At 28.0% G+C, this 22,896-nt stretch overlaps 2 protein-coding genes and 1 long non-coding RNA gene across 14 annotated transcripts; 1 reads left to right on the top strand and 2 right to left on the bottom strand.

The window, feature by feature from the left end:
• Positions 1–657: 657 nt before the first annotated feature.
• LOC126914442 (multidrug resistance-associated protein 1) lies at positions 658–13,138 on the bottom strand. Of its 4 annotated transcripts, none has more exons than XM_050718397.1 (24): positions 13,083–13,138; positions 12,161–12,320; positions 11,915–12,064; positions 11,326–11,625; positions 11,087–11,224; positions 10,886–10,999; positions 10,599–10,798; positions 10,449–10,469; positions 10,196–10,381; positions 9,477–10,110; positions 9,217–9,363; positions 9,057–9,141; positions 8,783–8,982; positions 8,200–8,701; positions 7,405–7,582; positions 7,180–7,306; positions 6,886–7,105; positions 5,111–5,331; positions 2,876–3,056; positions 2,665–2,773; positions 2,451–2,577; positions 1,789–2,311; positions 1,471–1,717; positions 658–1,400 (listed from the first exon to the last, which is right to left on the bottom strand). In XM_050718397.1, exons 3-24 carry the CDS (start codon positions 11,957–11,959, stop codon positions 1,286–1,288), a joined length of 4,620 nt encoding a protein of 1,539 aa, XP_050574354.1. In that variant the 5' UTR covers positions 11,960–12,064; positions 12,161–12,320; positions 13,083–13,138; the 3' UTR covers positions 658–1,285. The 4 variants fall into 4 exon arrangements, with proteins under 4 accessions (XP_050574354.1, XP_050574356.1, XP_050574357.1 ...); XM_050718399.1 differs by lacking the exon at positions 5,111–5,331 and adding an exon at positions 3,725–3,945; XM_050718400.1 differs by lacking the exon at positions 10,449–10,469 and having other exon boundaries at positions 13,083–13,137.
• Positions 13,139–14,110: 972 nt separating this feature from the next.
• Positions 14,111–15,457, top strand: LOC126914500 (uncharacterized). Its single transcript, XR_007709669.1, has 2 exons — positions 14,111–14,266; positions 15,211–15,457. It is a non-coding gene; the product is annotated as an uncharacterized LOC126914500 (long non-coding RNA).
• On the bottom strand, positions 14,859–22,682 carry LOC126914441 (ral GTPase-activating protein subunit beta). 9 transcript variants are annotated; one of them, XM_050718395.1, is made up of 26 exons: positions 22,488–22,681; positions 22,285–22,345; positions 22,062–22,190; positions 21,770–21,997; positions 21,568–21,594; positions 21,239–21,453; positions 20,975–21,158; positions 20,613–20,873; positions 20,186–20,377; positions 19,868–19,972; positions 19,655–19,795; positions 19,348–19,586; positions 19,037–19,267; positions 18,791–18,944; positions 18,625–18,732; positions 18,160–18,261; positions 17,776–17,916; positions 17,671–17,685; positions 17,433–17,593; positions 17,177–17,350; positions 16,693–17,102; positions 16,196–16,607; positions 15,808–16,120; positions 15,461–15,724; positions 15,135–15,384; positions 14,859–15,070 (listed from the first exon to the last, which is right to left on the bottom strand). In XM_050718395.1, exons 3-26 carry the CDS (start codon positions 22,162–22,164, stop codon positions 14,944–14,946), a joined length of 4,557 nt encoding a protein of 1,518 aa, XP_050574352.1. In that variant the 5' UTR covers positions 22,165–22,190; positions 22,285–22,345; positions 22,488–22,681; the 3' UTR covers positions 14,859–14,943. The 9 variants fall into 9 exon arrangements, with proteins under 9 accessions (XP_050574352.1, XP_050574351.1, XP_050574346.1 ...); XM_050718394.1 differs by having other exon boundaries at positions 22,285–22,681; XM_050718389.1 differs by having other exon boundaries at positions 21,770–22,190; positions 22,443–22,681.
• Positions 22,683–22,896: the final 214 nt, after the last annotated feature.

The following is a 22,896-nucleotide window of genomic DNA, read 5'->3' as shown; positions in this document are numbered from 1 at the left end:
AAAGTTACCTTATTTTTATATAATTTATTGACTTTAAAAGATTTTTATCTTACTTGATTTTCGAAAATGAGTATTAGTGTTGCTAAATTGAGGAATGAATTATTTTATTAACAAATTTGACTTGACGTAACCAGGAAACGAAGCAACAATACTTCTGAATCAAATGACTAATTTTTTGTATAAAATGTGCTATGAAACTGTCAATGTAATATAGATTTACAAACAATTTAAAGTACAAATTGCTATACATATATATCTATAATGTATTCATAAAATACAATTACTTTGAGGTCAAGGAACTATGCATCTACATATTCGTGAATGTTCTTGTATCATTTTGTTTAGTACCATATCAATTATAATTATGTTCATATAAGCATTTATTCTCTCGAAATAATTATTAAAAATAATTGAAAACAATGAAATGTGAGATTAAGAATACAATTATTATCGAGTACAATACTATAAATAATATTCATAAAACGTGACAAATTGTAAACGAAACAGAATTTAATTATTCTTTACTACATTTTAAAGATTGCATGGCATTAGCGAAGTCTATTATTTTGTTCATTAATATACTGTATGTATAAAACGTACATAATTTATAATATTTGAAGAATTAAAATATTAAACAATAAAAACAAAACCTTCATATATTATATAAAATTGTAATCTTTTATTTTGTCTTAAATTCATAAATATTAGAGAATACTATTTACACAGCTTGAAGATGCATCATATTTGTCAAACAGTACAGAATGGAGTAACAATTTTAATCAAGACAAATCAACAGCAAAAGTAAATAATGCTACATATTTGTATATATATATAATTCCTGTGATGTAAAATAAAAATAAGGCAGTATGGGTATAATAAATTTTAATGGAAATAAAAATAACTAAACAATACTGTTGTATTTTGTACGTTGCTTAAATTTTATATACTGTGTAAGTTTGAGCTTACTAAAGTTAAATTATTAAAACAATATATATATGTTTAAAAATTGTTGCTACTCAGCACAACTGTGCCGCTAAAATGGCAGTACTTTAAGTAACGGACATCCGTACTACTTTACAAATGGGCTGTGCTTGATAATATTTAAAAATGATGTAAGATTTGACTGAAAAATGCTCTACAAAATTTTGGATTCTTTCAAATCTAAGCATACCTTGCCTTTCTCTATATAAATGAATTGCTATATCTTTTGTTGTTATTATATATTCATAGATTAGAAATTATCATTGTTTTATTGCTTATACAGTATTTGCGATATGCATTTTATCTATGTAGCAAGGCCTGCATCTTTAGCTATACTACTGAACAAACTAGTCGAATTATGCAGTAATGTGTCTGGAGAATCATATTCCATGATGCGCCCATTATCCAGCACAATGATCCTATTAAAAGTTTTTTTATTTAATATCAATCATTACTTTGAAAATTATATTACAAATTTGTAAAACATACCTGTCTGAATCAAGAATTGTATTAAGTCTATGAGCTATTGTAAGAATTGTGCAATCTTGAAACTCTTGCCTAATTGTTGTTTGAATTAAATCATCTGTTTCTAAATCAACTGAAGCTGTTGCTTCATCGAGAATCAATACTTTCGTTTTTCGAAGCAATGCTCTTGCTAAACATATTAATTGTCGTTGTCCTATACTTAGATTCTCTCCACCTTCTGATAATTCATATAAAAGACCATTTGGCAAGTCTAAAACGTAATAAGACATTATATTTCCCATGTAATTTCTCAATACTATTTATCAATAAAATAGTATTCACTTTTTACAAAGGATTTAAGATGCGCATGTTCCAAAGCTCGCCAAATTTCGTCATCAGTATAATAATTGAAAGGATCTAAATTTATCCTTAAACTTCCTGAGAATAATACAGGATCTTGAGGAATAATAGTCAATCTAGATCTTAGGTCATGAAGTCCCAATTTGGTAATATCAATGTCATCGATAATAATCTTTCCATCAGCTGCTTCTATTATTCTAAATAGAGCTAATGTCAAAGACGATTTCCCAGCACCAGTTCTACCAACGATGCCAACTTTTTCTCCTCCCTTAACGGAAAATGATAATCCACGAAGAACAAGGTCTAAGCCTTCCCTATAACGAACTTTGTAATCTTTAAATTCTACTCGCCCTTGCAAAGGCCAATCTTTAGGTGCTGTATAATCTGGATTTTTCCATGCTGCTTCTTGAGGGGTTTCTCCATATTCTTTTATTCTTTCTACAGCTACTATGTTAGTTTCAACATCAGAAGTCATTCGTACTAACCAATTCAATGTTTGAGTAACCTAAAGTAACAATTTTTATAAAAATTTGTTTTAAAATCAAGTTAATCAACATTTATTCATTACTCAGTAATGAAACCAATAATAAAATCAGTAATGAGTGGTGCATATATCTCATATCTCGTTTATATGTATAACTTACTTGTAAAGCATAACTAATAGATAAACCAACTACACCAGATTGTATAGTATCTCTACCTAATACAGCAAACAATGCAGCAAAGAAAATAATTAAATTTCCAACCATTTCTAAACGTACTGCCAACCATCTGCAACAAAACAATGAATCACATTTCATACAATCATTTTAACTTTAATATTCATTTGACATTAAAATTTTTAGGAAAAATTTATACCTGTTTGCAATTATACTAGGGTAATAGCACATCTGATTAAAATCTACTTTACTTTCAGATTCCTGAATAAATCGGTCTTGCACTCCAAATGCCCTAATCATCTGTGCTCCTAATAAATCAAATACTGATATTAACTATATATAATTATATATTTTTGCTACTTAATTATTCTAAAATTATAAATCAATAATAAAACAAGTATTTTACATACCAGAAACTGTTTCACTAAAATGTGAATATATAGGAGATCTTGAAACAGATTCTAAACGTTTCAACTGTCTTGAGGATGCAACATATAAGCGTTGAACAAAGTAATAAATTACACTTATCGGTATTATGACTGCTATAAATACTGGTGTACTAAAACTTATAACCACTAAAGTGGCTATGACCTGCAATATGAAGATAATATTCAGTACAAAAAAAAAATATTTCTTAAAGAATAAAAACAAAAGATAAAATCAAACACTCATATACATATAATCAATACATATAAATACATGTATATAATCATGAAATAGTAACCAGAAACTAGCTTTGATACAAAGAACTTATGAGTTAATGACCATGCAAGTTCTTAGATGAAGCACCCATATCTATATTTCCAGATATTAATACACAATTGAATACAAAACTATATTCATTTCAATTAAAGAATGCTTGCACCAGCATCTCTACCATTTATTACACAGGCATACTCTCTTCATATTTGGTAATTTTAACACAATAAATTATAATAGTAATTTATTGGAAGGGACACAATTATACTTGATCTCAATTTACACAATGTTTTTACACCAAATTATTTAAAATTACATATTATTATTAATTACTTAGAGTTCATTAAAGAACTATAATTGAAGTAATGTAATACATCATTCGATGTAAATTGCAGAATGATTAAATGACCAAGATGTTTTTGATGATTATTCAGGAAATACCAACCCTTTAGCGAAATAGAAGTATACGAGCATCCAATGAATTATGATTTAAGGAATTATAGCATGGAAATGGTTATAGTCAATCATCTTAATTTGGTTCAGGTATTTCCAAAAATTACCTCAAACAAACAATAGATGCTATCGGAAATTTGTTGGGGAAGAGATGTGTCCAGTACGTCGACATCTTTAGCAAACCTGGAGATAATACGACCAGTAGGAGTCGTATCAAAGAAGGTCAATGGGGCACGCATCACTGCACGCAGCATCATTATGTGCATCTGGCGAGCAGCCAGCCAGCAGCCCAGTTGCGGTGCCAAATCGCAGAAAAAACTCGCCATCGCTACAACATCAGACATGATTTGCTTTCATTGTAACCATTCTAATAAAATGGTACAAATATGACCAAAATTTTAAGAATCTAAGGCACTCTATAAATTCTTTTCATTTAATATTTTTATATGAATTTTTCATTATTATTCTGAAGTTTTATTCAAAACAAATAGTTTATAATATAATTTATTATCATATAATAAGAATGGTTTGAAAGCACTATTCGCTTCTAGTATCCATAAACAAATAGAAGTTCATTTCATCTATATCTTTTAAATACTATAAGTTTGTAATATGAAAAAATTAAAAATACTAATCTGTCTTATGTTATGCGAGGTGGTGAAGTTTGCTGTGGTGTGGCATGCCAGATATGAATAATGAAACAATGCACAAGCAAATCAAGCATACTTAGAGAGGTATTCATATTTGATACAAAAGATATATACTACTTTGAAGCATAAGCAATGTTAATTTTTTATAAAAACATTGATTGTATAATTGTGTCCATTACCTTACTGATTATGATGTTATTATTGCTCTGTAGGTTTTTATACTATAGATTGTTGGTGACTGTATCAAAAGATTGTTAAAGTTGACATTTATTGCTAATTACCTTTTTTTATGATAAGATTTAAACATTAATATGGTTGATATTGATTAAACAAAATATATGTAGATATTAACAAAATACGGTCACCACACAATATATTTTATTATACTAAGGAAAACATAATCATGAATTAAAGTAAGATCTTATCTACCCCCAAATATAAGAATAAATTCTACTAGATTTTACATTAAAAAAATATAGATTATGAATAAAATCTCAAATATTTTTTAACAAACACTTGTCCAATAAGTTAATATACTTTTGCGAATAAAATAACTATTAACTGACTATTATAATGATATTAATAAATAGAAATACTTTCTTTTTCAAATAATCAGCACATGAAACCCTTTGATCTGTACAAGCATGCAAACATTTGTATTTCAGTTTCATAATTCTTTTTATATTTAAAAAGCTTACATTTTTTATGAGCAAAATCAGATATAAATGACTGGAACCATTATTAAACATAGCCACTGCGTAAGTGGATATAAACTTAATTCATAATCTTTGATGAGATTTAGAATTTGTTAAGCACAGTATTTACAACTTGAAAATATCATACCCCAAAGAGGCAAGTAATCCAAGAACGCAGTATGGATGGCAGCGTATTATCAATGACATCAGTGTCTTTAGAGAGTCGATTAAGAATTCGACCGGTTGGAGTTTTGTCAAAAAATGACATTGGGTTCCGAAGAACACGTTGCAACGTATTCTCGAAGAGATGCACGGAAGCGCGTATTGTTCCTTTTGCCAAGATTAATGCCCCTCCAAGCACTGTCAAGCCTACAATGATTGGTGAGAACTTTGGTATATCATTAAACCTAACGATTATATATCAAGGACTGCATCAGTTCTTGCAATATTTCCATTTCACATATATTATAAATTTAAATGAAAAATTAATCTTTTTAGCAATAATATCGAGTTTCGTTATTTCTCACCATCTGCTTAATACCACGTGCAAGTCCCTTTTTACAGTTACACATGTATTAAGATGCATTTATAATTAAAAGATACTGATATTATTGTAGCATATTAACAGAACATGAATAAATCCTTACATCAAAATTACCTAACTTTATTTATCCTAGCAAAATTAACTAAGTAACATAAATTAATTAATAAACGTGCACATTACTACTATCATCTTTTAATTGCTATTATTCTTTAAACAAATTCTTATATTCCAAACGTATTAAAATTTTAGATACTACTTTTCGAATTTCTGCATAAATTTTTTTCATTAATACCGATTGATCAAATTTTTATATCAATATTTGTAGATGTAATGTTTGATGATAAAGTATCAAGTATTACATTACTGTCCTTTCTAAAATAATGTAGTATCAAACAGAATTGGTAAGAGATTGTAAAGATTATAGTATGAAAAATAACATTTTCTTTGTCTAAGTACTGGTTATTACAACAAAATGAATTTTTACGTAAATAATCATTGTTCTATTATTATGAAAAAATGATATAGCATGTTAATATTATTAGTAATTCAACCTGACTAGATAGAAATATAAAAGTAAACACTTATATGTATATAAAAAATAAATAAATTTGCAGTTTCAATAATAATCGAATTATAATAAGTATGAAAATTTAAAAATATAAAACATATAAAATTTATATATTTTGATAATAGATAGGTAATAGAAAGCTTTGTTATCTCTCTACTTCATGCTCAAATATTATACATAAATATTACATGAGTTTATACATATATGTGAATTGATCAGTGAATAAAGTAAATAAGTACATGCGACATATTAATTGCGACAAAATGCGATAAAATTAATTTTGAACAGCAAAAGTAATTGAAATAATTGCATTTAAACATACATATAGCTTTATTAACATAAAACATATATAAAGCTTTATATAAAACAAAGCTTTATTTTATTTATAAATATTCTGTTAACACAGCAAACCGCACTCGCATTAATATTTTAAGATTTCGTTAGTATTTTAGTTTTAATTGCGTAATTTCAAACAAAATGTCGAAGAAAAATATAATGGTTTTATAATGTTCATATACAAACAGTTAGTCACATACGCATTTTGTACAAGCACATTTTGTTTTATTATAACAGTTTAAAATTAATCAACAAAATTTAATTGTCTTAAAACTGTGTAGTCTGTGAAGGAACACGCCTTTAAAACAATATTTAGTTTATGATAAATAAGACAATTACTGTGTTGAAAAATACTTGGGATATTACATATTTTTGAGAGATAATCTTACCTTATATAATTGTTATTTGGAAAATTCTAATTCTAAGAAACACTAATCATTAAAAGACAAATAATTATAAATTTTTAAGAACATACCTTGACCAAGACCAAGTCCACCATAAACTCCAAGATACATATTTTGTTTAGCATGATCGACTGTATCATTATAAGTTGTTAAATTACTGTCTGACCATACACTGAGCCAAGCGTTTGAACCAATACTAAATCCTTGAAAAATAGCGTTCATTATAATTGTCGATATTGATAAAAACCAACCAATGGATTTGAAGTAATGAGAATAGACTCGCCATTTAACCTTGATAGTAAAAGTAATACATAAAATTACATTTTTTTCAATAATTTTATCAAGTAAGAGAAATAACAACTTACACTTCCAGTTTCAGTTTTTTCCACCTCTATTAATTTTTCTCCTGATTTCGGAGGTAATAACTTTGTTTCTTTTATCTTATTGCTATTTTCATAAGTACCAGATTGCTGACTACTTGTAGAATACTGTCTAAAAAATTAATAAAAGATCTACACATATAGATATATGTATATAAATAATACCAAATATATTTTATATAAATATAATAATATATAATATAATTTTACCTTTTCAACGAACCATTTAAGGATCTTTTATCAACCATTGAACCAGATTCACTTTGACTTTCTGACATTCTTGATCTACCTCTTGTTAATTTCTGTTGGAGTTCATTTGATCCAATTGTAGATTCCAAATGTTGTTTAATTTCATGCAGATCTGCCTCTGATCCGCCATCAGCATGTACTATTTCAAATTTGTCACAGAAAAATATAAACTAACATAACATATTAAAAGATAAATATCATGAATAGTATCTTGAAATTAGAAAATAGTAATAGGATACACTTTTACATTAAAATAACAAAACCTTGAATGCATTCAGCAAATCATGGCTGTTAATTTCAATAGTTCAAAAATAAATTACAGAAAGAATTATAACACTAGTCACTTCATTTCAATAAGTCTCTGACTCAAATTTAACATGCAATAAAATCTTACATGCATATCTTTCTCTTTTGAACAAAGGAGAAAATATATTATGCTACAAGAATAATAAGAAACAAAATTGATGTGAAGGTTACTTTATGCTACAAGCTGGCTGATAAGTTTTAATAGTAGCAAGTTGCAAAAAATACTAACATCCTTGATACTCTAATATCACAAGCCAAATGCAATATAAACCATTTTCTGGACAATCACATAAATTGAAGTAGGAAAAGGAATCGCAATTACTTTTTTCACTGACTTACGATTTCCAACTTAGATTCATGAAAAATATAATGAAAAATTAATACAAAATAGAATACCTAAATAGAAACTGAATAGAAGAAATTAGAAAAATTAGAAAAAGTGATATATACCTTCTTGAAGATGTTGCACTAGAAACTCAGAAAAGGCTCCTCTTTTTTCTAAAAGTTCTTTGTAAGTTCCAACTTCTGTTATTTCACCATCTTTAAGAACAATGATGTTATCAACTTCAGGTAAATAAGTAATACCATGTGTGACAAGTATTCTAGTTTTCTTCCTAAGCAGACCACTAGGGCCAATTACGTTTTCAAATATATGTTTTCCAACATGTGAATCTACTGCACTCAATGGATCATCCAAAAAATAAATATCAGAATCATTGTATACTGCTCTTGCCAATGATACTCTCTGTTTTTGCCCACCAGATAAATTTATTCCTTTTTCTCCAATTTCAGTTTGATCACCCGCAGGTAGCACTTTTAAATCTGGATTTAATGCACATGATTCAATTACGCGATTATATACATTTTTGTGCATTGACTTTCCAAATAAAACATTATCTTGTAATGAAGCATTTTGAATCCATGCTTGTTGAGGCACAAATGCTATAGAACCCTATTTATAAAAAAAACATATAACAACATAAAGAAATCTTTCATGTTAAAAATTTTGACATTTATCTAATGAAGTATTTACTTTTGTATTAACTCTACCACTTATTTTGTCCATTTCTCCAAGAAGAGCTGATAAAAGAGAACTTTTCCCTGATCCTACAGTACCAACAACAGCTATCAATTGACCCTGTTCTACATGAAGATTGATATTTCTTAATGTTGGTCTTTCAATATTTTCCAAATCCCATGCGAAGGTACCATTCTCAATTAATAATGTGTATGCTACATCACATTAATATATATGACATATCCAGTACGCAATAGTCGCAAATATATAAAAATCATCAGAAACTTACATTCAGATGGATCATGTTGAACATTATTTGGATCTAACTCTTCTGAATTCATGAATTTATTAATACGTTTTACGGAAACATAAGCCTAAGTATTATACATTATATTAAAAAAGAAAAATCGTGATTGCATTGTAATTTAATATAAGAAATTTTTATTTACCTGAACCATGTTACCAATTATCATAGGTAATATAGAAAGTGGAAACCTTAAGATATTAAAAAGACTGAGTGAAACAAAAGCAACTTTGCTATTTAAACGATTGTTTTCATCTATAAGTACATAGGTTGCAAAAGACACCAGTGAGACCTACAAAGTTTATAAAAAAAAAAGAAAAAGTAAATAAATAATGAAAGAAAACAATAAAAACATGGGTAAACATAAAAATCATGTTCATCCTTAACTCATCTTTAAAAACTTACTAAAAAAGGTGCAAAAGACCAGATAAAACTTGTTCCAGAATTGAGATATGCTGTTTCTTTAAGTACTTTAATTTCCTTTGTACGTATCTTCAGTATTTGTTCCTCAAAAGAGGGTTCCCATGCATATAGCTTTAATACTTTTATACCATTAAGTACTTCATTCATTAATTTAACTCTTTCATCTTTATATTTCATTTGTCTAATTTGTAGTGTCTTAACTCTATTAGTGATTAAGACATTTATTGGGATGAGAATAAGTAGAACAGCTAAACCAGCGAGCACAGCTGGCCCCAAAATTTCCCATAAAAAATATAATGCTAAAACTATTTGCATTGGTGCAGACCAAATCATATTTATATATGCCGTTAAATCCATAAATCTTTGTGCATCCACGGACATTAAATTTACTATTTCGCCAACTGTTGACTCTTTTCTGGCGGAATTAGATATTCTCAATGCTTTCCGATAAATTGCTGCAATTAACGCAGTACGTACTCGTAATCCAACTAAGAGCATACGATGAAAATATTGAGACAAAACTAATGTTTGAAATGTGGCTGTAAGTAAGAGTAAAACTGCATAAAAATAGCCTTTCCATAGCGGTCCGGGTTTCTCAATAAAATCGATGAGTAACCTATATTAGAAGCATCATTAGTTTTCAGCTATGATTTTAAGTAATTAATTTTTAATATAAATAATATTAAAATTCATTTGCTTACCTTAATATTTGAGGACTAGTGAAAATTACAATATCTTGCACGAATTTAAGTGCAGCTCCAAATAAAAATGTGGCACCAAAAGCTTTGCAAAGAGGAAGCAGAACTGATGATGTCTTTTTCTTATATTCATTATTAAAATCTACTCGACCAGATGATTTTCTGAACGATGCCTTAGTATTTTGTACACTAGAAACAGATAAAAATTAAGTTTATATTTATATGCTCAGCTATATATACGATTTAATTAACTTACCTACAGTAAGTCCAAAATACTCTTGTTAGCAAAAGTAAATTGATATCTTATTACTAATGTAATATATGATAAAATTTATTTGATTTTATTAATTCATTTTTACTATATTCTTATTCTCTAATATTAAATATTCATAAATATCACACTCACTTGTTACTTTTTTGTGCACTTTTATTCCAATATTTGTTGAATTTAGGTACAATTTCTTTAGCTGTGTCTTCTGGATTTATTGTCCATAAATCTGTAGTTTCCAGAGGTGTTTTAAAACCTTTCCATGCCATTGGATCAAACCAAGTAAAAAAGATTTTTGCTGGAAATGAAGATCTTTGTTCTGGACATGGGTTCTCAACCTATAAATATAATATAGAGCATTAAATCCTAATATTTTATTTCATGCATAATGTCATGTATCAAGAATATGATATATGTTTACTTACCTTGGGATATTCTGAATATTTAGGCTCTGCATCAATCAAGAAGTTCAATAAGAATAAAAGTACCACTATTGGATAATATATCATGTATGATACAAATGGATAAGTAACTTCATGCTAAAAAAATGATATGAAAAGAATTAATAAATTAATAATGAATTTATATCAATTGTTTGATTATTTACTGAATCCATTATTACATACGTTATTTATATATAACCTTAATAAACTTCTATATTGAACAACTCCGCATATGGTAAGGAGAAACCAAAATAAATATAACAGTCCAGAGGTTTGCATGCCATATTTTCTATTATATATTACTAAAGTACCTGCCTTAATCTATAAAAATGTTAAAAAAATGATATTACTAATATGTAAGTTCAAATTCATTAATTTTTTGTGTAATCTATTTTAATAATTTATATTCTAATAATACTTACAAAAGTAATAATTTTTATAACTGGAGTACAATAATCAACATTATAAACTTTGACATAAGTACTTCTATGTATAGCTGTTCCTACGTCAACAATGCTAAGTATAATCAATGCTACTATGAGTATTTGTTTTAAGATAAATAACCATGTGTATGGGATATTTTTACTTTTACTGTTTAAAAAATAATAAATTTCTATTCCAGAGAATAGCCATAAAAATATACATGGCACCCATATCAACACAGTTTTCTGAAAACATTCTGTGATGTCTGGATCTTCTGTATTCCATGTTAAACTATTATTCTAAAATGTGGAGACATAAATTATTATAACATTTGTATTAAATATATATTATTATAGATTATAACAAAAATTCCTTCTTAATTTAAACAAAATGACATTATTATATTTCGTTTTGAAATTTGTTAAATACTACTAAAACAATACAAGTAATATGTTTTAATATCTCTATTCTTTAATATTAAACATAATATTATATTTTCAAATATTATATATAATCTATAGTTTAATTTAAAAATCTTACAACATAAATAAAACAAAAACATATCGAAAGTACAAGTAGAATTCTTACCCAAAAGTCAGTACCACAAAATTGATCCATAGTATGATCTTTCATAAAAATACATTTACTACTTCATAGGTTTTTTCTTCAGTTATATATCCGAATTACACTTATCAGTACCCTTTTATAGGTTTCTTGAGCAAGATAAAGTGTTGTACACTACAACACAGATATCAGTTAATTTCAATAAATGATCGTACTCAACTAGAAGACGTTCAATTGAAGAAATATACAATTACATTATATGTATATTACCTTATATATCTATCTAAAACTAATTGGTACACAACTATCCGCTCACTTTCTCAAACAAACGTAAACTGTGTCTGAATAGAGACCGATTCACATTTTAACACTGGCTTATTTGCCCAATCAAGATGCATTACGTCATCGCTTACATTACATGCGCAAAATTCTGAAATAACGGTTCAACTTTTAAAAAGATAGAATTATTTGTATAACCGAAAATGGAAAACTCGATAAAATGAGAATAATAGAAACTTTTAAAATGTATCATAAGTAATTTATATTATTAATAAAACAATATATTTAAAACGTAACATAACTTTCTATTAAAGTATAAGAATTTTTAGATATTTTATTTCTTTTAAAGATGTATATCTAATTCTTTATTTTCATTATGATTTTCATTCACATGTGCAAGTATATATCCATTTTTTAAATTAAAAATACCTGTGTATCTCGTATTTTTATGCTTATTTTTCTGATTTGTCATGAAACATAACTAATTATGTAATTATTTTTCATTGTTATATTTCTTGATATATGCTGTATTGTAGTATGTATGAAAGGTACACTTTTTTTAATCAAAATAAGTTTTTAGATCAAATATAAATTACGTCAATTTTTATGTTTCATATCCCAGTTCTTTATCTAACAGAGCAACTAAAAAAAAATTAAATGAAAAATTGTACTTTACATTTTACTATTACGAAAGAACAAAATAAAGATTATTTATGCTTTTATTTCCATATACGAAAAAGTCTCCGTGATATAAAGCTTTTCCGAAGGTGTGATATCTACTTAAACTATACGATACCAAAGATTATTTAATATTCTATCAATATTTAACAATATTTATTGAGATAATGATTGATTGTATACAAGATTTTTAATTTTGATTTTAAACGATAATTGTATACCAGAAGTTTCTTACCATGTATTTCATAAGATCACTCTAAATTGTATAACAATGTACGTGTACGATACTACATAATGTGCAAAGTCACAGAATGACGCAGCTATATTTAGCGTACTGATATAAAAGATAATAACGCAATGTATGTGTAAATACACATCTACTAATCGCTAGATTTGTTTTTGAAAAATATTATTATTGATTATTTATGTCTATTTTTATTAAAATTTAATAATATTCTAAGCAATGATACAATATAATATTTTTTATACGTATATTGATAAAACAATTTTATAGGAACCTAATTCTTAATATATGCAATTTTTTGCAATTGGCTGTAGTATATTATTTTATATTTAACTTAGTTGGAAAACATTTTATATAACTATAACGTTAATATAGATATAAAAAGTAAAGGAAGAAAAAATGATGTGATTATGTAATTGTGCTGTATTTACCTTATATAGTTATTGTTTTTTACAATTATAGACATTATTAATAAATATATTCTGTCTTATAATTAGAAAGCCAACATTGTTATACAAGTTACATAACATATTTTCAATGATTCGAATATCTTAATTGCTACATATCTACAGGGTGTTTCTTTTATCTCAAAAAATCGAAATATCTCGTACGGCATTGATCTTATAAAAAAATATTTTTTAAAACAAATATTATTTACTATGAAAGGGCACATCATGTGATGCAAACTATCTTTTTGCAGATGCGATAGGGGGGGGGGATATTAAGGTCAACTTCATTTTTTTAAATGGAACCATATATATATCTTTTAATACATACGTTAATCGAACCATCTTGGCATTCTCTATAAAAAAGTGTTAACCTGCCTGTGTTGAAAAATGTTAGTTTGGCATTTCCTCTTTACTGTAACAGATATTTTCACTTTAAATTATCAAATGAAAGACAAAGAAAACGTAAATACCGCCTCGCGCTTTTCTTGTCTTTCATACCTTAAATTTGAGAAATTAAAGTTAAAATATCTGCTAAACTAGTAGTTTTCCGATATAAATAGGTTAATACTTTTTTATAGCTAATGCTGAGATGAATCGTTTAATGTATTAAAAAATATATGATCCCATTTAAAAAAATGAAGTTAACCTTAATGTTCCTCGTCATCATCCTACCTGTGAAAATATAATTTGCAACACATGATGTGCCCTTGACATCAAACAATAATTGTAAAAAGAATTTTTTTCTTGGAACCAATCACTTACGAGATACTTTAATTTTTCGAGATAAAAAAAAACATCTTGTATATTATAAATATGTACAATAGAACCCTGTTTATATGAATCTGCTACGGAACGAATTGGTTCGTATAACTAGGTTATTCATATAATAAGAATCCACCTATTTCTCTTCAACAGCTATGATTTTTCATTCAGTCAATAGATCATACTTATATAAAAGATTCCATGAAACATGTACTTTTAAATGCATAATAATGTTGTCAATTTATGTCATATAACACGTATCCCTATAGTCCTTACTGTTTCAACCTTATTGTTAAATGTTCATGTAAGTAGATTGACACTCGGTAGTAGTTCAAATAATAGGAGCTCAGTTAAAGTTCAGTTAATCAGGCATTACTAAAATTTTATTCATATAAACAAAATTCTCCTATATTAATTTTGAATGTGTTATATTTTATATTATATATAATGAATATTATATGATCATGATTTAATATGATATAAATATTGGATATTATACATGTGTAATAAACAGTTATATTCTAAATTATAAAGTATGGGAAAATTAAATTTATCATTCTATGGTAATGTATATTTATTATTCAGAAATATATCTTTATTATATGTGTAATTTAATGTAAATTTAATTTATATTAATTTTACTAAATTTGATAAGTTTGGGTACTACTAAATAAAAGTGTTAGTAGCTCTGGTTCGGTTAAATTTTTCTTATATTTTTGTACCATTTCTTGAATCTTCAAACGTCTACGTACATGTGGTGGGTGGTAACTGTAAAATATTATAAATATTGTACATATTAATATAACCAAGCTATAGTTATAATTTTATATACCTATCATTGTCAAGCCTTTTCCTACGTCCCATATTTAATGCTGTTTGTCTAACAAGTGTTCCCAATACCCTTCTAGACACAACCATCCCATCAATTAGTGGAGTGGCCAAATTAATTCTAGAAACTGGACCTTGCAATCTGACTCTCATTAATCCACTACTGAGAGCTTGGAGAAAAATTACTTGTACATCTGATACTTGAATGACTCTTGATTGTTCAAGACCGCTATAAGTACAAGGAAGAAGATCACCTGCACATAAAATGGGATTATAAAATTTTCTTTATTTGATTAAAATAAATAAAAATCTTTATTTAAGTGATAATACTAATTGGAAATTGAGCAAAATCCTCTAAACTTTCTAGCCAAACAACCATAATTTTAATGTCAGTTTGTACAGGTAAAACTTGTTTAGCTGTTTTTCTTGGTTTTACTAAATCCACATTAGAAGAGGTACAGGAATTAGATCCTGTTAAACTAGGTGGCTGTTTTTCTAAATCAAGTGACATTGTTCGCGAGTTTTGCATTGTATTCTGTCCTGTCCCACTATTTCGAGGTGAAGTACTTTCACTAATGCTTCTTTCAAACCAAACTGCAATTATTAATTATTGTATAATTCGTTCACATAATATAATATTATTTTCTTTAATACATTGTCATTCGTCTAAGTTGTACCTTGATTAGAACTGATATCACTACCATAACTTGTTTCCTCCAGTGAGTCCGAATTTACCATATTGTTTAACTGAGTGGGTACAACAAAGGCAATTTCTGAGCTAACATCTGCCCAATAAAGTACATGAGTATCACCATTATAAAGGGCTCCACCATGATCACTATGAGCTGGTTGTGGTACATTCAATTGTGGTGTTACTCTCCATGAAGTAGAAATATGTCCAGTCCAACCGGCATGTGTTGATACAGAAACTGGCCAGCCAAGAGAATTTAAGAATTCTAAGAAATTCGATGATACATTCGATTCATGTAACTATAAAAATAAAACTACTTTACAAAGATGTAAATATATAATGATAAAGTATTCTAAAATAAAAAATGTAATTACCACGTTAGATAATATTTCTGTAGAAGTTTTTTGACCAGCTTTTACATAAAAAATGTAAACAGTATCACATGTTCTTGGACTAATGTTATCTAAAGTTTCTAAGTCTAAATAAAATCCTGGAATGGTTGGATCTAAAGCAGTAAGGCCACTGTTTCTAGATTCATTGTTTTCTTTAGGTTCGATATTTAAAAAACCAAAATGACTTAGAAACAGACGTGCAGTTTGAAATTCATGGCAAATGTGAGGTGGTACACATTCTTCTGTCTTTTCCTCTGAAACTTTATCATTTCCATCACAATATTTTGTTTCAATATTCATTTGACGCTCTAACAATTGTGACAAAATTTGATGTTCATTTCTGATTACATCATTATCATTCATAACTGCTTCTAAACTTGGAATAGATTCATCCCTAAATAAAATTTGGGTATTTCAATAAAATCCCATTTTTTAATATTTTGAATTAAATGGAAATACGTTGATGAAATTTAACATACACTTTACAATGTGGAATTCGATCTACATTATCAGGAAAGAATTTAGGTTTGTAATCTGTTCGTGGAGCAGCTTCAGCTAATGGCAGTGGTCGACCTGGATTTGTATTTACACTTCTTATACTAGATCTATGTCTTGGTAAATGTCGAAGCTGCATCGTCCAAGCATGTCTTCCAAATGGACCACGTATTAATACAGTTACAGTAGGTTGTGGATCTTGATCATTTCCAAGTGGTTCTTCTAATAATGCTAATATAGTAGCATTTTCTGCAACAAAATATCGAAATCTTTCAACTGCTGCTTGACGTGGAACTCGACCTCCAGTCCAACTATTACAATGTCGGAGAAGTGATACTTCATCTAGTAAAGATGACAATGATTGTGCTCCACATGCACTAGGGAAATAACCAACCTGTAAACAAATAAATTTACTTAAAATACTTTTATAAATTTATTATTTGTCAATTATAACATTGCCTAATATACTTGTTCTAAAATGACGGTAAGAAGCGCGTCAGCAGCGTCTCTAACACGCATAGATGCTGGTTTTAATTCTTTCTCATCTTTCATTTTAATGGGTTCACCAGGTTTTCCTACACTTTTTGTTCCTGACACACCAAGTTCGACTACTTCCAGAACTGTTGTTAAGCAATCCTTATCCTAAAAGAATGATTCTAATTGTAAGTATAAATTTGTTGCAATGCTAACATCTGTTGCAATTAGATATAAATAAAATAATAACTTGTAACAGTTGTGAATGAGCAGTGAGCCAAGTTTTTAAACAACTAAATGCAGCAACAATAGAAGAATGAAGATCTTTAGAATGAGCTGGTGGTGGACGCCAACACTGATATGCAATATAGTCGCAGAGCCATTTCACAGCCCGTTTACATTCTAAAGCATCTGCAATATTTATTAAAAATATAGTATTTTGTAATTAAATTTTAAACTATAAATTGTATCATAGAATATAATTCAACCTGTTAGTTTCCTTGCTGCGTATAAAATATTTAAAATTATATGAGTTGGCATATTTCCTAAATCAAAAAGTACTATTATATATTTTGATAAATTTTATAATTTACCTGTTTCACGAATACGTGTTCTAGCTAATCCTGATAATATCTCAAGAGCTGCTAGAGAAATATTTAAATCTGTCTTCCATGATGATATTAATCTGTGACAAACTAAATATGTAGCTCTTACAAAAAGAGCATGAGCTGAATCTGTAACAGTAATCCATATATTTAATTATAAAAAACGTACGAATTTAACTAATTTTCAAAATATAATACTATGTACAATATATGTTACAAATCTTTTGAAATGCAAGCTTTTGCATAATGTTATCCAAAGAAAGCTTCAATGTATAACAAAAACATCGAAATAAAAATAGATGATATTTCACAACATTTCTTATATGCACGATAATTAAACACAAAACTAATATAAAAAATACTTGTATTTACCAAATGCAACACATTCCTCTTGAAGAGTTGTAATATCAGATGTGTCACCGAGCGAACGTTGGTCACTGGATATACTTATTTGACTGGCAGAATCGCTGGTGACTATTAAGCAATGATGAAACAGTACAATGATGAATGCATAACAAAACATAACTTATAATAATAAAAATGAATGACATCTTACAGAAGCAGGTACAAAGCAAATACAAGAAAGTAATGTTAAGCATTATGATCTTGCATTGGATATAAGGCAAAATTCAATTTTAATTTACAAGCAACTGATAAATGTTAATAAGCTGCCATCTCGAATAATGAAATATTAGTTCCAGTTATTATTACTGGAATTATGTAATTTGGAATTACTTTTCAAATTTTAACATTAGGATAATTCTTTAAAAATTTTAAGAATTTCAGTATGTATAGATACAACTTAATACCATTTAAGTAATACACGAAATAACAAACCTGATGATAATAAATTTACGGCAGAATCATGTGCCAGCGCGTCAGGTTGTGTGACTTGCTCAACTTCTTCTGCTGCTGCAGAGTCTTGTACACTTAACAAAAGAGCACCTAAAAAGGAAAATAGATTATAAAAATTGCAGTATATTAAATATTGAAGCAATATTACCTAACAACATATGAGTATTCTGAGAATCAGTTTCAACTTGTAGTGCGTTTATAAGCAAATTCATAAGTCTCGATTTTAACTGTGCAAACGTTACATGATTTTTGTCAGTAACCATAGGACTTAGAAACGTTGGAAGTTCTTTGATAGTAAGGTTCTGTAAGATAAAAATTGTATAAATTGTATGAAATTATTTAATTTACGATTGTATTATTATAATAAAACAAATATTTTATATATATTAGTTACTTGAAAGTGTAGAGGTAACGCCAGCGTTGATATTAACAAATGTATTGAGGCTCTTCGTAAGTCCGATTTTGATACAACATTAGATTTAAGTTTTAAATCTTTTTCTGGAAGTACGGTTTCTAAAGCCGATATTACTGCAGGCACTAACACTTGTACACCATTTAGATCTAGACGAAATAAATCAGCAGAATTTAAAAGAATACTTGCTAACGTTTCACCGCATTCTCGGGACTGTAAACAAGGTTTAAATACGGATTATATATATTTTTACAAATGTTTTATGTGTAAAATTATAATGAATAATTTATTACCTCATCAACTTTAAGACCATGATTCATTGCTTGATAAAATCTAGCTAGATAAATAGGTAAAATTTCTTCTCCGGTCTTTTTAGCACAAAATATTCGACATAGTGCTCCCAAAGCTTCTGCTCTTCCGGATTCATAACGATCTATGCAAAGAGCTGGTGGAACATCGTTAACAGTTTCTTGCAAAGAACTAGGACCCTCAACAAGTACAGAAGATGGACGTTTTGATGCACCTGATGGTTCTGTTTATCAAGAACATTAATGTTTATATTACTTAATCAAATTGAATATTGCATCGAATAATGCTTACGTGGTAAATTTTGTGACCATCCATCAGTACCTATAAATGCAGCTTCGAATAACCATTCACCAAAAAGATGTAATATACTGTTACATTTTGGTCGTCCTGGAGCTAAAGGAGGTCTAATGTCTTGGACTAATGAAGTCATAGCTATAAATATAAGGATTTTATAATGTTCTAAATAAAATTGTTATTAAATAAAAATAATTTATTACATCTTACATGTTGTACTGGAGGCTGAAGATGGTCCTGAATTAGATATCAACATAGGTGGTGTACTTGACACACGACTTGTTGTTAAACCAATCAAGGAAGCTTTTGGAATTCCTATAATAGGAAACAATTATAAAATATAAATGATAATTAATATATTTTTCTGATAGTTTTTAGAATGTTTTCTAACTGTTTTTAGAATGTAATATTGCTCCAAAATAAGAAAGGAGAGAGAGAAGAAATATAAAGAAATATTTGATAAAAATATATACAATTTTAGAAGACATGTGTATAAATGTAAAACACCGAAAGATAAGTGCTGAATACCCTTAGTCACTGCAGAAGGTGTTACACTGAAACTTTTGGCAAGTCTGCGTTGTGTTGGAGGTGTAGGAGAAGGTTGTGTCATATCCTTACTACTTGATTTATCCCATCCTACACCTCCACTTCCAGTGCTAGCAGATCCACATGTGATGGTAGATACACAACATTCTTCCCAGCAACATGCCTGTGAAACTCCTAAAACATTTGTGACTGCGTGCAACCATCACCAACAAAGCAAGTTGGAAACTCCATATCCTATTATAGGTATTTCAAAGTAAATAGGAAAAGTGTTGAAACAGATCATCTTAATTTTTTTGTAGAATATACAATTTATAACTTGCATATATATGATCCCCAAAAAAGTGTGATATCAGTTATATTTGGATATTGCAGAACTTTACATAATTCAATTATATAAATATGCACTTACCAAGGAAAGCATCCACTTGTCCAGCTATACCTTTAATGGCTTTTAAAAATATTTGTGGCAAGCTTTGTAAACATGGATGTTGACACGGATCTATTACATTTGGGCTTGCAATAGCATATTGTAAAAATGCTTGAGTCTGTGAAATAACAGCGGGTCTGCATAGATCAACAGGATCACCTATAGTTCGCAACAATCTATACCATGCTTGAGCCACTGCTTCATCTGACATTGTAGGTGGCACAAGTTGAGAATCTTCTTCACCTAAATATGTTATTTACATGTGTAATAACGATATAAATTACTTATGTGAAGAACAATATAATTATGTATATAATGATAAATTATAAATTGAAATAACTAACTTATTTTTAATTCTGGAAACATTGGACCATACATAATTTGCAAGAGCCTTGCTGTAAGAGCAAGGCAAACACGATTCCATTGTTCTACCAATGCTAATCTGTGTCGCCAACGAAGACATGACTCTCTTAATGTGCGCCATAATGGTGGTGATGGAAAATTGCGTTCACATGCTACTAACCATACCTAAAAGTATTTTTATATACTTATTAGCTTGTTATAAACTGCTTATTCAATAACAATATTTTTTTACAAAAACATAATACCTCTAACAATACACCTAGAACTCTTTCACATAACTGCTCTCCAGCATCTTCTCTTGTTGCTGGAGGAGCTAAAAGTGCATCATTAATACCAATAAGAAATAATAATAAACTCTCCCATGTTTCTCTTTCTAAAGTGGCAGGTCCTCTTGCAATTTGTTGCAATGTTCTAAGTACTCTATGACATAAAACAGCTTGCCTATTAATTGTATCTGTTCCTGTAAATAATATTTAATATTTTACAAGCATTAAGTATTTATAACTGCCATTAAAATGTAATTTCTTTATATTTAGTCCTTCATGTAATGTGGTTATTTTAGTTACAAAATTACCTAGATCCTGATATAAAAATGGCCAGACTACAAAGGAAAAGATAATAACTGTTAGATAAAAATATATCCAACATGCTAAATATTTAATTAATACTAAACTTTTTTGGAGTTAGGAATTCACATTATATGTTATAAGAACATGTAAAAAACAAAAGGAAAATATGAAAAAGGTGATTTATTTTATTACAGTGATTTATTTTACCTTCTCCTTTTCGTGGAACAAATAAATTATGAAAATGGCTGATTATTTTTCTGGCATAGAAATTAGGATCATCTATGATTGGTCTAGGTACACATATCTTCGGTGTAGAATATAGTGCAGACAACCACTCACAATATACATTAACACAATCTCTAACAGTATCATGCTCAGCCAAAGGTAAGGATAGTCCAAAACATATTACTTCCATACACCATTGTACTTCCTTATCTGTACATAATGGACTAGGCTCAGCTGCTTGTGTAATGCCAAGATTTGCAGCCAATTGACGTACAATAGATAAAGCAACTTCTTTTCCTGCTCCAGGAGAAAACTTTTCTAGGACACTTTGACTTTCTTCTGAGCCTTGTTGAATTAGAACACTTAGAGAAGCCCATTCGGAATACATTCCTCCTTGGGTATCCTATATATATATATATAATAATTAGAATATTATAATAATAGAAAAATTATTGTAATAAATATTATAACAATAAAAGAAAGTATTACGCCATTACCTTAAGATTAACTCTATTAAACACGCCTAAATTCATAGATTACTTTCTGGTTTGATGTCTTCTAAAAATTAAAAAAGAGAAAGTAAAATTTCGTATATATTCTTTCAATTTAGGTATAAAAACTGTTTAATCTCATTTGGTACACATGAAAACAGTACATATATTTGCAGAATTATATGTATGTAATTTTTAAAGCAACAAACATTGTCAAATATGTATAGATATGTGTAAAACTTGACAGTTGCAAGCATTATTTGACAGATTATCACTTCTATGTAGTAAGTTTTCTCAATACGGTTTTTATTGGCTGTTGTATAATTGTATCGTAATAGTGTTTTCGTTCCTAAAAAATGTCCCCATATAATTTATTAATTTAATTTATTGAAAAATATATAAAATTAAATAAATTTTGTTTCAGTGTTAAAAAATAAATAACTATAATATCTCATAATTAAGAATTATTGATTATTTTTTTTTAAATTATTGTTGTATAAAATACTAATTCCATTCATAAATATTTTCTTAAGATACAGTAAAATATTTCAAAATAAAATAAATGTGAGATCGAAAAATATTGAAATCATATCTACAAAATACATATCTGCATATTTG

The sequence above is a fragment of the Bombus affinis genome, chromosome 3, assembly GCF_024516045.1.
Source record: "Bombus affinis isolate iyBomAffi1 chromosome 3, iyBomAffi1.2, whole genome shotgun sequence".
Classification (NCBI taxonomy): Eukaryota; Metazoa; Arthropoda; class Insecta; order Hymenoptera; family Apidae; genus Bombus; species Bombus affinis.
The sequence above is the reverse complement of the archived record's forward strand: the minus strand, read 5'-3'. Positions and strand labels throughout refer to the sequence as shown.

Bases quoted from the DNA above. Each gene is read 5' to 3' on its own strand.
- LOC126914442 (XM_050718397.1), bottom strand. From the start codon at position 11,959: ATGAAAGATCATACTATGGATCAATTTTGTGGTACTGACTTTTGG. The intron at 11,000-11,086 runs GTATGTAATAAT...TCATTTTTTTAG, and splicing joins TAAGGTTATATATAAATAAC to CATGAAGTTACTTATCCATT. The intron at 7,307-7,404 runs GTAAAATTATAT...TTAATTTTTTAG, and splicing joins TTAAATGGTTCGTTGAAAAG to ACAGTATTCTACAAGTAGTC.
- LOC126914441 (XM_050718388.1), bottom strand. From the start codon at position 22,320: ATGAATTTAGGCGTGTTTAATAGAGTTAATCTTAAG. The intron at 18,262-18,624 runs GTTTGTTATTTC...ATTGCTTAATAG, and splicing joins CGTAAATTTATTATCATCAG to TCACCAGCGATTCTGCCAGT. The intron at 15,725-15,807 runs GTACAACTTAGA...TAATAATTGCAG, and splicing joins TGATATCAGTTCTAATCAAG to TTTGGTTTGAAAGAAGCATT.